The sequence below is a fragment of the Hesperophylax consimilis genome, chromosome 9 (genome assembly GCF_061612785.1).
Source record: "Hesperophylax consimilis isolate HC1 chromosome 9, BYU_Hcon_1.0, whole genome shotgun sequence".
Taxonomy (NCBI): Eukaryota; Metazoa; Arthropoda; class Insecta; order Trichoptera; family Limnephilidae; genus Hesperophylax; species Hesperophylax consimilis.
Window position 1 is genome coordinate 2,063,859 of NC_142844.1, and position 16,914 is coordinate 2,080,772.

General features: G+C 33.4%; 2 protein-coding genes across 4 annotated transcripts in view; one reads left to right on the forward strand and one right to left on the reverse strand.

Annotated features, from left to right (window-relative positions):
* Positions 1-4,141, forward strand: part of LOC149420782 (uncharacterized) — a 132,663-nt gene extending 128,522 nt beyond the window's left edge. Inside the window, exon 2 of the mRNA XM_089635116.1 lies at positions 3,144-4,141. Within this exon, the coding sequence (XP_089491242.1) occupies positions 3,144-4,141 (998 nt within the window). The remainder of the gene's footprint in view (positions 1-3,143) is intronic.
* Positions 1-16,914, reverse strand: part of LOC149420780 (CUGBP Elav-like family member 2) — an 864,914-nt gene that overhangs the window by 625,797 nt on the left and 222,203 nt on the right. The gene's annotated exons all lie outside the window — the stretch shown is intronic.

Here is a 16,914-nt window from a genome sequence, read left to right on the forward strand (position 1 = left end):
ACCACGTTATCTTCTTTATGAAAAAATTTTGTCTTACTTTTTCGTCATGAATATGTGATCTCCTTTCGCAGCCATCTCATGTCGTTTTTTATTTGTTGCATTGTTAATTGAAAATTCATCCTTGAAATAAATAGTAAATGTTATTTTGTAGAATACTAAATAAAAAAGTGCGTTTGATTACCCTGACTGTCGTTATATTTCAGAGATTTATCTTTAACTCAGCGTTAAAGAATGTAGCCCGATACAGAGGGAACATAAAACAAAAATAGTTCGGGAAGCAAAATACTGCCAGAGTATGCGCAGGTGAGGTATTTACATTTTGTAAAATTATTTACAATATATAGACTGTCTTGTCGAAAACAAAGGTAAGTGAAATATGAATATGTACTAGCTAACGTGTACCCGACGTTGCTCGGGGAATTATAAATGGTTTGAGGTTATGAATTCTAGAGTACCTGACAACTGTGTGCATTTCTAAGGTGTTTCACTTGTTCGCGCCATGGCGTCCTCGAACTCTTCAACCATTCACTTCTAAGTCAAACTCTGTCCTTACATCTCTTTCTTCACTTACGTTTTATTTCACTACAAAAAAATTCGATTCATGTCTTTCTTGGGCAACACCGAATTTTTGTATTTACTTCAAAAATACATTATGTTGACTTTAATTCGACTCCGTATCTCATTCCAGTGCAAAGCTAATGAATTTAGTCTTTTTCTTTCTTCTACCGCTTTTTAAACATTTCCGGCTCTAATAAAAACCATCTTTTAAATTATCACCGAAATCGGATGAATGGTGGAGGAACGAGTATGGGACAAACAAAGATTCATCAATTTTTATGTAACCTGGTCCGCCATCAATAGGTTAAGGTGCTCCCATAGCCGCTGTGCCCACATGATGCACAGATGGGGCCTTAAAGAGTCGGCGATGTGTGAATGTGGTGCGGTGCAGACTACCGAACATGTGGTCAACGAATGCCCGCTCCATTCATTCCCCGGCGGGATTGATGAGGTCCACATGGCGACGCCTGAGGCCCTAAAATGGCTCGCAGATCTAGATGTCCCCCTCTGACCCCCCACCATACGAAAGAAGAAGAAGATGTACATATATATATGTAAAGAAAAATATAATTTTCTTTAATTGAATGCAATGCCGAGCTTGTCTCGTCATTGTGGCTGTGTGTGTCGTGGACTGTCACTGGCTGGATGTGCGCCACAGTACCTACACAGTCTACTCGATATTTCGTAGTTTATGGTGACATAGTAAAAATAATCTATGGGTTGTGACATGACAGATTGATGGAAATAATTTGTAATTGCTATCGTGATTGTGATTAAGGAATTGACATAAAATTAATAACATTAAATGTCGTTTCTTTCATTACAGGTAATGTCTTGTTACTGAATGCTTTTCTGTATGTAACTCTTGTGAGATTAACAAAATAAACCTCTTCTTTCATTACAGAGAAACTCAATTGTGTTTTAATTGACTGTCATTCAAATCACAAGGAAAATATCATTATAAAACGACATTTATATTCTTTGATCAACAAAAAGTGATTGATGAATTAATAGTGAAGAATAAATCTGTATTTGCAAAGGACAAATATGACATTGGAAAGGTAAAAGATTATGAAGCACACATTGATTTGTTAGTGGAAAAATATTGCAATAAAAGACCGTATCGTTGCACAATCGAAGATAAAAAAGAGATTGAAAAACAGATTGCAATATTACTAGAAAAAAATATAATAGAAGAATCATATAGTCCATTTGCAGCTCCAGTTACATTGGCTTATAAAAAAGATGAAAACAAAAAATCTAGATTGTGCATAGATTTCAGAGATTTAAATAAAATTGTTGTCCCTCAATCACAGCCGTTCCCGCTTATTGAAGACCTGATGGTAAAAACAAGAGATTGTAAGTTTTTCTCAACACTAGACTTGAACTCAGCATTTTGGTCAATTCCTCTGCGAGTCACAGACAGGCACAAAACTGCTTTCGTCACTCAAGAAGGACATTACCAATGGTCATGTTTGCCATTCGGCTTAAAAACCGCACCAGCAATATTTCAGAGGATAATGTGTAACATAATACGGAAACACAAACTCGGAGATTTCACAGTAAATTACATAGATGACATCCTAGTTTTTTCAAAAACTTTCTCAGATCATGTCAAACATCTAACACAGCTGTTTCAAGCGATTGAAAGTGAAGGCTTAAGACTGAAGTTTACAAAATGCACGTTCGCAGCTGACTCGGTAAAATATTTGGGTCACATAATACAAAATAATTCAGTTAGACCTCTGAAAGATAACTTGATATCAATAAGAAACTTTCCGACCCCAAAAACGCAGAAAAACGTGCGACAATTTTTGGGAAAAATAAACTTTTACCATAAATATGTGCCAAAAATAGCAATGAAATTGGATCCGTTGCATAATCTTTTGAGGAAAGGTCAAACCTTTGATTGGACTATGGCATGCCAAGAGTCATTTGATGAGATGAAACAAATTTTATGTTCTCAACCAATATTAACCATATTTGACCCGAACTTGCCTATACATGTATACACAGATGCTAGTATACTAGGAGTGGGAGCTATCCTAAAACAGCCACAAGAAAACAATGAGGAAAAACCAGTAGCTTACTTCTCAAAGAAATTGAATGAAGTTCAAAAAAGGAAGAAAGCTATATATCTGGAATGCCTGGCTATCAAAGAATGTATTAAATATTGGCAACATCTATTGATAGGTAAGAAATTTACTGTCTTTTCAGATCACAAGCCATTAGAGAATATGAATATAAAATCAAGAACTGATGAAGAATTAGGAGATCTAACATACTACCTATCACAATATGATTTTCAAATTAAATATTCTCCAGGTAAATACAATATTGAAGCCGATTGCCTAAGCAGAAACCCAGTCTTAGAACCAGATGAGAACCAAGATGAGCAATTAAAAGTTATCAACTTAATAAAATTAGAAGATATCTTAAAAGATCAGGTGAAAAATGAGAAGATACAGTGCAGAAGAGATAAATTGATATCGAAGAATAATGTTTATTACAAAAAAGTAAAAAAAAGAGAAAAAATAATTCTATCAGAAAAATTCAAATAGTATTTATCAAAAATGTTCATACAGACCTAGGTCACATAGGAATTAAACAAATGCAAAAAATGATAAGCTCGTTGTACACAGCAGAAAATATGACAAACAATATAAAGAGAACCTGCGAAAGTTGTTCAGTATGTTTAAAGAACAAATCAAGAGGTCATAACAAATATGGATTGATGTCCCACTTGGGTCCCGCAACAAAACCTTTTGAAATATGTTCCATTGATACAATAGGCGGTTTTGGGGGCTCACGGTCAACAAAGAGATACTTGCACTTGCTATCAGACCATTTTACGAGGTTTGCATATATTTTGACATCAAGAACTCAAAATACCAATGATTTCATCAAACTCGTAAATTCCACAGAAACTAATGACATCGGCATGATACTCTCAGACCAATACCCGGGTCTCAATTCTAGAGAATTCAAAAAAATTTTGGATGAAAAAAATATTCCTATAATTTTTACTGCAGTAAACTCACCTTTCTCAAATGGATTAAATGAAAGATTGAACCAAACACTGGTCAATAAAATTAGATGCAAAATTAACGAAAATGACTCAAAAGTAGCTTGGACAACTATAGCACATAATTGTGTAAAAATCTATGATGAAACGGAGCACACTGTCACAGGATATGCGCCACAGTATCTACTTAACGGCACAGATGTTACGATTTTGCCAAATGAGTTAAAACTTAAGAAGACCGACATCAGTTTGATGCAAGACAGAAAAAAAGCTCTGGAAAATACTATGAAGTCACATAATTACAACAAGATAATTTACGATAAAAGCAGGAGACACTTCAACTTCAACGTTGGTGATATTGTTTTTGTGGAGAATGGAAACAAACTTAATAGGAAGAAGCTAGACGAATTGAGAATCGGACCCTACAAAATTATAGAAAAATTATCAAACTCAATTTACAAGATAAACACTGGTCGACAAAAATCAGAATCAAATTTTTTCCACATCTCAAAGTTAACTCCAGTACCTGCATTAATGAACCAAAAAGAGGATACTTAATAGGTAGGGTTTATTGTCTTCCCTAGGGGGGGGAGATGTAAAGAAAAATATAATTTTCTTTAATTGAATGCAATGCCGAGCTTGTCTCGTCATTGTGGCTGTGTGTGTCGTGGACTGTCACTGGCTGGATGTGCGCCACAGTACCTACACAGTCTACTCGATATTTCGTAGTTTATGGTGACATAGTAAAAATAATCTATGGGTTGTGACATGACAGATTGATGGAAATAATTTGTGATTGCTATCGTGATTGTGATTAAGGAATTGACATAAAATTAATAACATTAAATGTCGTTTCTTTCATTACAGGTAATGTCTTGTTACTGAATGCTTTTCTGTATGTAACTCTTGTGAGATTAACAAAATAAACCTCTTCTTTCATTACAGAGAAACTCAATTGTGTTTTAATTGACTGTCATTCAAATCACAAGGAAAATATCATTATATATATTTTTATTTTTTTAATGATAAACTAATGTTTTTAAGACAAGGTTTTTATGCATGGCACAAAGGATAACAAATTAATATTATTAAGCAATATTTTCGCGCCTGAAATATCCATACGAATTGAAAATATCTCCCGAGTAAAAATAAATACCGCCGATGGGAAATGAACCCGCTCCTTCTGATTATCTTTATTTTTACTTTAATTATTTATTATTTTTACTCGGGAGATATTTTCTGGCGAGTAATTACTACGTACATATTATTAATTTATTTTATTTAGGACATGATACATTTTTCACGAGTTGGAAAAGGTTTTGACTGTCCAACTAGGAGGATTTTCCATTTTAGGTGAAGAAAAATTTAGATAAATTAGCATACATCATTTGTAAAACTAAAGATTGGGATAAAAAGAATATAAAAATAGATAAAAACAAGTTAGGTGATTTTTTTACCATACTTATTAAAATAACAATACTAATGAAATAAGAAATACCAATTGTTATTAATAATAATAAAATAAAGGATTAAAACATAAAGATTGGTTACTGTTGGTTGCATTGCATACATATTTGCATACATTACACTTAATCAGCGACCTCAGTTAATTTTCCAAGAAATTTTTGGAATCTACGTCAAGGATAGAAATAATTTGATGGTATATATGGCAAAAATTAAAAAAAATTGAAAAAATAGCGTTAGTAGTGTAGTTTTAGTGATGTGTCTTATATGTAGTATTGTTCTAGTCTCTATAATATTATATGTTACTGTTACATGTTTTACTAATATTATTTTATATTCACTAGCTTTATTTTTCTAAATTTTCTATAGATTACTAGATATATTTTCTTTTGAAATGCATGTAAAAGCCCGGCCGGGCGTGAAACCTAATAAAATTAAATAAAAAATATTTAAAAAAATATATTTTGATGTATTTTTAGTGTTCGGCATATGCTTTTAAAGAAAGACTAACATTCACAAGTTACAAATAACCTGACAATATTCTAAAATCTCCTACTACCATCAAAATAAGCGAAAATTTTTTGCTAGTGTCGTGATGGAGACCAGCCGAAGAATTGAACCCCCTACGCGTGGGTGGGACCTAGACGCGATGCCAACTCAGCCACTAAACGGATATTGTATCTCGATAAAACGGGAATTTTCCTTATTTGGGGAATATATCACTAAAAAATACATATACGAAAAATACGCTACTTCAAATCCACAAAGATCTGTATAAGAAGTCACACCATGCCATGGTTCGTGTCGAGAGCAATAGGCAAAATACAATGGGTCGCTTATGGACTCCATTAATGCATACCAGTTTTGCACAACACTATTACACGTACACTGGAGTGGTATGGTTTAATAAATTAACGACTGAGATGAGATTAGAACCGGACTTTAATAAATTTAAAAATAAAATTAACTTCACTACAATAAATAATTTAACGAATTAGAATGACGATGATATCTCACTATATTATTTTATAAATTATTGTATAAAAAAACTCAAATCTCTTCACTTTATATGTTTTTATGATTCTTTTTTTCTTCTATTTACATATGTATGTTAAGTTTTTATTATTTTCCCTTTACACACGAGTTTTAGACTCTTGTAAAGGTAAACATGTTTATTTTTATTGAAATATGTTCTTACTATGTAAATTTAAACATTATACTGTATTTTATAAAATAAATAAAAATATTAAAAAAAAAAATAAATAACCCACAAAATAAAACTGTGTTGCTTATCAAAATTAAACTGTTTTTATCGAAGATAAAAAAGTATGATGTAACTATAATTAATTAATTCTAAAGTATGATGTAACTATAATTAATTAATAATTCATATGGAAAGCGCAAAATATATGAAAACTTACCCCATCTGCTCTTCGTAAGGCAGTATCCTTGGCGCTAATTGGAGCCTTCGAAGGCATATCCAATTACAGAAATCTGGAAATGCCGCCGGGGAAAAGAGAAACAGGAAGCAGGAATAAAAATCTCATCAGATCTGACTTATTAGCCGGACACGGAGGTATTATTAGTCCCTGCTACCTGAGGCCCCGCTACCGGAGACTCCTCTAACAGGGACCGCGCTGCCAGGGACCTCACTAGATGATTTCAGCGTATAGCGGCGGTCAGGCGCAGCCATGAAGCGTCTGTTTTCCAATGCGACTTGACACTTCAATTAGATAACTAACGTGTCGACAGAAAAACGATATACGACTCATCAGGTGGATACCTAGAGTGTCGATGGAAGAACGGTATTACGTTCGTTGGTGGAACTGTGTTTTTATCTCTAAGCTGTGGAAAAGAATTCAGATATCTGGTAACTCGAAAATTGCAGTGCAGATCAGTATCTTTGTTCTATGGTGGATAAAATAGGTATGTGGAAATATAGGTATTTAGCTTTAGTTAATTTAATAGTTGGTAATATATTTAAGTCAATAATTTACAGTACCTACTTCTATAAATTGGGGTGGGAATCATTATTATAGTGTAAAAATTAAATTATTCTATTCGGGTAACACATTGTATATATTTATCGAAGGTTTAAAAAATATGTATATTATAACATGATATGAACGTGCTTTTGGCACTCGAGAAGTTTTTGTTGAAGTAAATCGGTACTTTATTTTTCTCGTGGAAAATGATTTGTCCAGTTTATTGTGTAGTACTTAATTCGTTATTACCATTGAAATTTATACGTGGTGTATTAATTGGAAAACTTTTGTTCAAAAAATCTTTTGTTCCACTCGAAACACCATCCGGATTAGAAATTTTGTTGAAATTACTGCAAAATTAGATGCAATATTCAGACCGTACTTAAAACTAGACTGAATACTCCGATGAGCACTGGGAATGAATATTCTGACGATAATAATGGGAGCTTTTACCAATTGGTGCTACTTAGCGTGCTACAAACATCAATATTTTTGGATTAGTAAAAAAATTAAAGGCTAAAATTTCTGGAATATAAAAACATAAATTTGTTTTTGACCACTTTTTACTATACTCAAACGGTTTAGGAGGGAACAGTGACAAAGGAAGGGTTCTTCTGATACCGGTAGAATATAATAAAAATTATAGTGTTCAAAAACCAATTTATGTGTTTATATTTTAAATTATGCAAAGCCACAAAGTTAATGATTTTTACAACATTTAACAGTTAACCTTTTTTTTGGCGATTCTCTACGAACTGTCAGTCCGTTTTACTCTCCAATACAATATTGTCGAGGACGCGCGAGATAGACATGGTACGATCAAGCGAAACAAATATTTGAATCGGGTCAAGTCAATAATAAGAAACAGAAGATCATTTGCGAATGTAAATAAAGCATGAAGCGTGTGCAGATACAGCGTTGCGTGGTGGGCTAAAATCTCTGCCTAACCCTCCGGGGAACCAGCGTGCTGGTAAGTTAGTATTTCCAATTATTAAAGTGCAGTATTTACCAACTTTTATACTATAAATAGTACTAAATTTCACACAAACTATGTTTTACAATATAATTCTCTGTTAGTATTTATTTGTATTTTAATTTCAAATTTATACTTTTTATACGATTAACACTTTATTTTTACTATTTTTTACAATATTCCAACATCTCTAGAACCAGTTTTGCTTCACTTTAAAACCATCCACTGATTATTAACGCCTTTTCTAGGGGCGAACGCTTAGTACAAAATTATGTATATATATTTTTTTTTAAATTATATTTATTCAATAAAAAAATTTACAATGTGTGATATACATATATATATTTCACTAGTAATAAGATAAAAGATATGACGATTTGATTAATATTTATTATGTTCTCCCATAATAAGCAATTGCTTGTGTGTATGGGATGAGGTATTATTTGTTTAGTTTCTTAGATTATTATTTTTTTTTTCTTTTATATATTTACGTTTTTTAATATATATTAATACACTATGATTATACATATCTAAACTACCTCAGTAACAATCTTTTGTGTGTTTAATGTGATAAATTAAAGATTTCCACTGACTCGGTATAAATCCCTCAATAAGTATTCTGGGCAATGAGGAATGCATATGGTAGTTAGTACAAGAACTTCTGCAATTAAATAAATCCCGACTTTCAGTATTACATAGTGGAATCCGAAAGCTTGTCAACGCAAGCAATTCTAGACAATCAAGTGCACTATTTTATAAACAAGTTATCAGATGACAGAAATGATGGAACCCAAATCATCCACCTTGAACCCCTATTTTTACAATGATATACAGTTATAGTGTCTGCGCAGCGTATAGCTAAATGTAAGCAGTAAATCATTATGTGCCAGCTCTCAAAACCCGGGGTAATTATCTTAATTATTTAAGCTCCCGTCCAAAGTGATTGATGGTCTCTGCAAACATACAATAATAATTTCATCTATTCCTCAAACATTGTACCGAAAACACACAAAGGTAAACTGACATAAATTATAAAGGTATTATTGGATTTTGAAATAAATGCCAGGAACTAATGAGGCTTCGCGGGTTTAAAAATGAAACGGTATAATGTACACATGTGACACGATATTCCTAATGAATCGTTTTGGATTACGTAAAATTCGAAAGGTTATTCTAGAAAAACTTGTTCTTCAACATATTAATGCATGCTTAGGTAAAATTTTACGGCTTTGGTTCTATGAATAGATTTGAAAGACTATGGCATCCCCAATTGGGGTGTGTTATGCGGCTTAGTTTAGTGGTGAGGGGAAATATATGGAAAGAGGGTGGTGGGGAAGTATTTGACTATTTAGATCTGGTAACCAAACACGGCTAAAGCCGCAAGTAACGTTTTAAATTTCAAGCATCGTTTCAATTCTAAATGCTGGGTATCTTCCACTCTGAAAGATCTACGGCCATTTTTGCGTTATTTTTTCATTTTTGGTATCTGTGTGTATAACTACAATTAAAATAATTATCTTTAATTTATCAGTAATTTTATGAATTTTACTACGAAGAATGGTAAATGTTGTAAATAATTATTACGATTTTCAGTTTATTTTTAACTAGATGACGAGTACCCTGCATTGCTGGGGATTATCCTTAAGAGATAGACATATACTATGACATACTTTTCTGTAGACCTTTTTAAGATATACAATTCCGCATTACATTATTTTGATGTATCTCAGAAGGTTTAGCCAGCATTCACAATGTAAGCGCCCGAAAAAATATTTTTTATGATTTGATTAAAAAACATCGACTTTTCTCTACTTTCTACAAATATAATATGCATGTTTTAAATATATATAAACCTTTCAAAACAAATTTTCTAAATGATAGTAAAAACCCTATAAAAATCCTTTGCGTAGTTTAGAAGAACCAAGTACCCAAACAGACAGACGCGGATAGGGACTTTATTTTATACTCAAGTGTTTTCCAATATGAGGTGTTATTTTGATATTCAATCGTAAAAGATCAATGGTTTCGTTGCTTGTATGGCACGTAGCGCCTTCTTGTTAAAAGTAAACGTTGTCCAGATCAATACCATCCAATTCCGGCCATAAAAAATCATTAATCATCTCTCAATAGCGCAATCCATTCACCGTAACTGTTGCTCCAGCCTCATTTTCGAAAAAGTAAGGTCCAATGACTTTGCTGTACCATAAACCGCACCAAACAGTCACACGTTGAGGATAGAAAGGCTTTTAAACAATAACTCTTGGGTTTTACGAGCCCTAAATGCGACAATTTTGCTTGTTGACAAAGCCACCGAGGTGGAAATGGGCCTCATCACTCAAGATGATTTGCATTTGATTCACTCAAGTGAATTTTAATCATTTTAATGCGTTGTTGAAGCGTGAATCGTTCCATTTTCATTAATAACGTAGTTTCTACTTGTCAAATGTTAAAAAATGACAGCTTCAAAAGTAACATCTATGGAAATAGCGGACTATTAAAAAAAACACCTCTTATTGGAAAACCTATATTTAGAGATATCATAGTGCTCTCACTAAATATATTTTCATGTTCTGAAAATTATGCACAATAAAATCGACATTAAAGCGGAATGATAATTGTGCGACTTTAAATCCAGAGTACTTAACATTTTCATTTGCAATAAGTAACGAGGAAAAGCTTTAGCAAGGTTTTCAATATGGGTAGCGAAAAACTAACACCTCCGCCAAAGGTCACCTCAAGTGGATCGCTTCGTTTGGTGACTTAGCTGGGATGTGGCTTGTCTAAGTTGGCGGCAGGTGAGCCACTCCACCAACTGCGTGGCTGGCTATCTGCCAGAGGCCTATTGAGGGAGACCGTTTGAACTCTCCAGCTGGACTCTCGACCCATCGCCTTGCATTGCAGTGGGAGGGATGGATTCATACGTCCTTGACCAAACTGACCCCCAAATCCCTACCCACCCCTCATACTATATTATTTCGCAAACTTTTTCTCCTTTCTTTCCTTAAAAATACTCTCCACACAGAATACCCTACCTTAATGGCTTGGTGACTGTAAGCTGCCTACCTAATGATGAAAGGCACCAAAGTCATTTCCTTTAAAGATTTCGTTAGTTTTTTAAGTAATCACATTTTAAACTTTTTAGATACATCGAAACAAACGTATTTAACATGCACGACATATTTGAATAGGTACATTAAACTAGCACGATGATCAGTAATCATAGGTCAAAGGGACAGGTTCAATGCAAGTTACCAATACGGAATTCTAGAACCCCTAAGGTTATCCCTTTGTCGACTGTCCAGAGGAAATTCATCAATAGAAGGTAAATGCGAGTACATTTCCAACCTACATTCTACAGAAGCTAGGTTCTAGGGTGAGACGATAACTCTATAGGGATACATGTAGGCATTTAAACTACAGTCCGTTTTAATCAATCGCTTCAAACCTGCACTTAAATTATTGTAAATAGCTTTTATCTTTAAAATTTTTCTTATATGTCATCCCAGAGACTATCATTAGGGGAAACTAAATCTTGCAAGCTGCAACCTATAACAACACTCATTCTTATACCCTGGGTTTAGAAGCCATTCTACCTCTTTCTATTGCATTTTACATGGTTACTGTTAAAAATCTACACAGTACAGATTTTAATTATGTCATCCCAGTGAGGAGATAATGTGCATCAAGTAAATTAACAAATATACATCATTACAAACAAATACATACACATATATAAGGTTCCATGATAACTCAACACATTGACAATTCAACACACTTTTAAAAAGTGATTAGAAACAATGAAAAATATTTTTTTTTATCCTAACCTAACCTAACCTACTTAACCCAGTTAATAAAGTTTTTGTTTCATCACTTTCCATGAATTTATATAACTTTTTAAAGATGTGATGAATTATCATTGTGATGATTTATCCGGCCACCATATATATATGTGTGTGTATTTTATTACATTAACTCCACACAGGAAGCCTTGGGGAAAAATTTTCACCCCAGGGCCTATGTCGTCTACGATTCAGCTTGAAGGGTGTTTTTGTTGAGAGAAAGAAGTAAGAAAAATGGGTATTGAAGATACCCACGTTGTTGGAGGGAGAAAACATAGATGCCGGAAAATCATCCTACAGCCGAGCTGTTGAAATCAAGAACTTATGGTCGTTCGTTTATAGAAACGTCCCATTATCATGTGACAAATGTCAACTGTGTACAAACGAAAGGCGCGCGTTCGATATGCACTGGTGCCGAACGGATCAGTTAAGCTAGTTCCTTAAAGCATCTTTCATTGAAGTGAACTAAGTACAGAATTCCCACCTGACGCCTGTGCTCTAAAAATTACAATTAATTTGTTAAGATGGAATAATCCATCAAACGGTTTGTCCGTTTCTGTACACATTATCGGTTTTTTTTAAGAATTTTCAAATTCAATGGTGAGGCGGACTTTTGAACAAGGTCTCCGGTTGTTGCACTATTGTACTTTCTGGTTGATTTTCTTAATATTTTAAAACCTGTCATTTGTAATTCAACGCTGATGAGATCTCATCGTATATTAGATATACTTAATAATTTCTATTCATTGAAGTAAAAACATACAACGAACCGACATGTTTTTATTAATAACCTTGGGTCACGGTTAAAGAAAATAATCTTCAACTATTCATGCGAGATGAAGAAACGTCAATACGTATCATATTGAATAGTAATATAGCATTGAGTTTCCGTAAGCTTTCATTGATATGGGTTGATTTCGCAGAAACTAGTTTATTAAATTCCCGCTGTTTCTCCGATAGCAACTCATGACACCCATATCAGAAACTTAGACTAAGACCGAGTTAATTTCCATAACCAATAAGCACACCGATCCGATATAATTCAAAACTTAATGATCCGGAGTTACGTGTGGCTAAATAACATAGTATCTCTAGACGTCGACTGTGCATGAGTCATCTTCTACGCGGATAATGATGTAGATATTACCCGCTCCGAGTTATTGGAAACTTCAAGCAGATATCATTTAAACTTTTACCCACATCATCACATCTATTCTATATTATAAATGGGGCAACAAAATGCGTGAAAATATCATTTGTGAATTACATTTTTTTCTGGCTTGGAATCAGATGAAGAAAAAGCATTAGCCAATATTTTTTGTGTCAATTAATGCAATTTTTTCCGATGTTTTGCTATTTTAAATTCTCCATTGAATTCAATTTTGAATTGTTATTGAATGAAGTTACAATACATATAAACGCGCTGTAGAGCTTTCAAACTGCCAAGCAATATAAATGCTATTTGTGGTGCTTAGACTAGAACTAGCTTTAGAAATGAACTGCCACGCGTCACCTTTAACTAAATATCAAATAAAATATTTTGCATTTAACTCTGAAAAAGGCCAAGAAATAAAGTAAATTCACGCATTTTATTTTTTGTTATAAATTATATTTTATTTACATTTTTTCCCTAGGATTTTCAGCGCTATTAGAGAAAGTAAGTTAGCAAACTTAAGTTTAAGAAGGACAACATATTAGCAGTAGGATTTCCCGTACAGTATTCTTGAGTATGCGAGGATGCGTATCTTGTCATCCCTGTCACACCCGTGACAAAGAATGTAGATTTCGATGCAACTTTTAAATATAAAAACACCGCCCGGTTCGGTCGTTTATTTAGTTCATCACTAATAGTGCCATCTATTGAGTAATGAATGTACTAAGCAATCTGTATGTATTTTGCGCAACTAATAAAACTGGCGGTACTTTGAATTGAAAGTAGAAACAAGAAACTGTATTTTAATAAAAAAGTTAATTAAAACATTATTTGTTTGTTTGCCAAATTTGCCTCAATTTTGTGAGACAAAACAAGTTTGTAAATATGTTATTGTTGGTATTATTGAATGCACGTACATTTTGAAATACATAAAATAATTACTTTTACGGATAACGAATGCGCTTTAAAAAAATTATTAAAAAAACATATCGCAATATTGTTGACTCTGATACATCTTATTTTGTGTTTGGACAGACAAAGTCATTGAGAAATCATGTTGGTCACATAATTGATGCTGCCTCAAAGACTACTAAAATACAATAGTGTATTGATTTGCATTACTTTAAGATTGTGAGTTTGATAACTATTTACGTGAGTAATGTTTTGGGGCCGTGGTTAAATGCAAATATCTTTTTACCTCTTTTTTCCCCAACTGTAAACAATTTATATTGATCTTGACAATAGACAATATATATCTACGTCTATTTTGTGGTGTTACGATAATTTTATGCATAATTGACGAACTTAACATTAGGTAGCTTATGACATTTGAAAATTGATTTCGATTTTTAATTCACAACATCCTAAATATTCCACGCAGTCTATCCAAAGTACCTACTAAATTAGAAGGCTTTGACATCTCAAAGGAATTTCCTTGTACCTTTTCCCAGTAGATATACTGTATACTGCACTCTGTAAAGTGAGAGTATAGTCCACGAGCTACGCCAATATAGTTCAACGTCAGTAAAGAGCTACTAGCTACTTGCTACGCACGAGGCTACGAGCAACATTACTTCTACAGGCTGGGTCCGGCCAACGGCGGGCGTAGTGAATTGATCTGATGGATATTGGATTCGCACCCGGCGGGAGGCAGGAGGATGGGAGAATCTCGTGTAGGGTAATGCGCACAAACGTTGATCAAATTAACAATTTCGCATGCCGTTACTTTGTAGGTCTACATATTTTAAGACTTAATTGTTGTTTACTACTTTACGTAGAAAGTGAACAAAGTGTAACGCCATGGTGCTGACACTTTAATTAATTCATTAGAACTGAATAGTTTCAAATCAGTCTTGAATAACCGTAATTCGGTACAAAATAAATAACCTATAAAACAAAATGTCTTCTCTTCATAGAAATCCATGCTATTGTGGTTTAAATATATAACCACATAAAATATTTAAAAATCACACAAATGGCAAAGTAAAGCGTCTTAAAATATGCGCACCTTTTTTAGGCGTAGAATAAGGCGACTCCAGATATTTTTTCATGATTTTGTAAGTTTTAAAAATTATTGAGATTGTGAAGGTGGTTAAGTTTAAAGAGGAATTGATAAAAAAAAAATTTCACTGTATGAAAATGGCTTTAACACAGTTAATGATCACAGATAATGCCCTCAAAGGGCGAAATAGCTGTCACATGTAATAATAATTACACAGCCGAAAATGTTTACGAATAAACTTTTTTGTAAATTTAATCTCAATATTATTGTGTACTAGATGATAATCCAGCGATGCTGGGAGTTATCCTTAGGAGATAGACATATACATTTCCAAACTTTTCTGTAGACCTTTCCAAGATATGCAATACCGTATTAGATTATTTTAGTGTATCTTATAAGGTTTATCCAGCTTTGGCAATTTAAACGCCAGAAAATATTGTTTTACGACTTGCTTTTACTCTACCTTAAATTAATGTAATATGCGTGTATTATATATATGAAACTTCTGGAAAAATTGATAATGAAAACCTTATCAAAATCCGTTGTGTAGTTTAGAAGAACTAAGCGCACAAACAGACAGACGTAAAAAGCGAATATATTTTATGCTATTTATAGATTTAAAAGAAAAACCAAAAATTAAAATGGATTTTTACGAACACTTGATAGGAATAAAACCAAAAAGCTTTCTCGTTTTACCTAATTACCATTTTGTTAAATAATCTTCGTTAGAAGCATAAAAATAATTTTTCTAAAATTAATCTTGTTATTGAAGTGTAAATGTAATTGAAGTGGCTTTGCTATTTCATTAGCAACAAAGTTATGCTTCAAGCTGCCCAACCTCAGCATTGTTAACGATCGTCTGTGAAATAGGACATGATGTTATCGACGCCGGCAAGTGTTAGGACGCCCACGACGCCATGTAAAGGCGTCGATTTACCTACTTAGAAACCAATGGCGTATGTTGTAAATCACCCTAAATTTATGGACGAATTAAAATGTGTTTAGAATTTTCCTTTTCAATTCTTGTTTCATACGATCGATCAGCTAACCCATACCAGAGAGGCCAGGCGACGAATAAATCAAGAAAAACTTTCCCTTTACTAAACATAACGTATATTTAAGTAGGTTTAAAAAATGCATGTGTATACATTGTTTTTTTTAACATTAGCTCCACAAAATCCCTCAGGACGTATGAATCTATCACTTCTACTGCTGTGCAAGGCGATGTGTCGAGTGAGGGTCCGGCTCGAACGATTTGAACCACTCGGAGTGACCTATCACTAGCAGGAGTGTTGGTTATCAAATAAATGGATACCGGGGCGGCGGTACCCTTACCCACCTCCAAAACTGATTTCATTTTATCTTCTCATAATTTTTCTTGAATTATTAATCTGTTTGTACCGCGTTCATGCTTTAGCTAGGCTCTTTCTGTCAGGAAAGATGAAATAAAATTAATAGGCAAAAGAAAATTAGGGTTTGATGTCAGTAAAAATGAACAGAAGTAAAAAAGAAACTTATTTTTTAAAAGGGATACAGCCAAGGATCTGATTCTACCTTAATATTTAAATTGAGTGCAATAACGATCACCTTGTCGTGTTATATTTGACCGAATACAGCCTTATCCGTAGTTCATTAAGCGGCTACGTCGTGTTATTATGGTCGCGTGTGGGCCTTTCGGTTAAGGTAAACGTGTTTGCACGTCATTATAGCGTCATATTACACACTTAAGGTACTTAAAAGGTAAGCCCAGGTAATTATTAATTTTTAGTTGGCTATTCAGAATCAGAAAAGAAATAGTATAATTTTTGAAAATATTTTAAAGTTAATTTTTGGCATTACACAGATTCTAAGGGTTATTCTTAGAGTAGGTATAAAAATCGAAGACAGCATTGCAATTTGAGGCTGGTAATGGTTG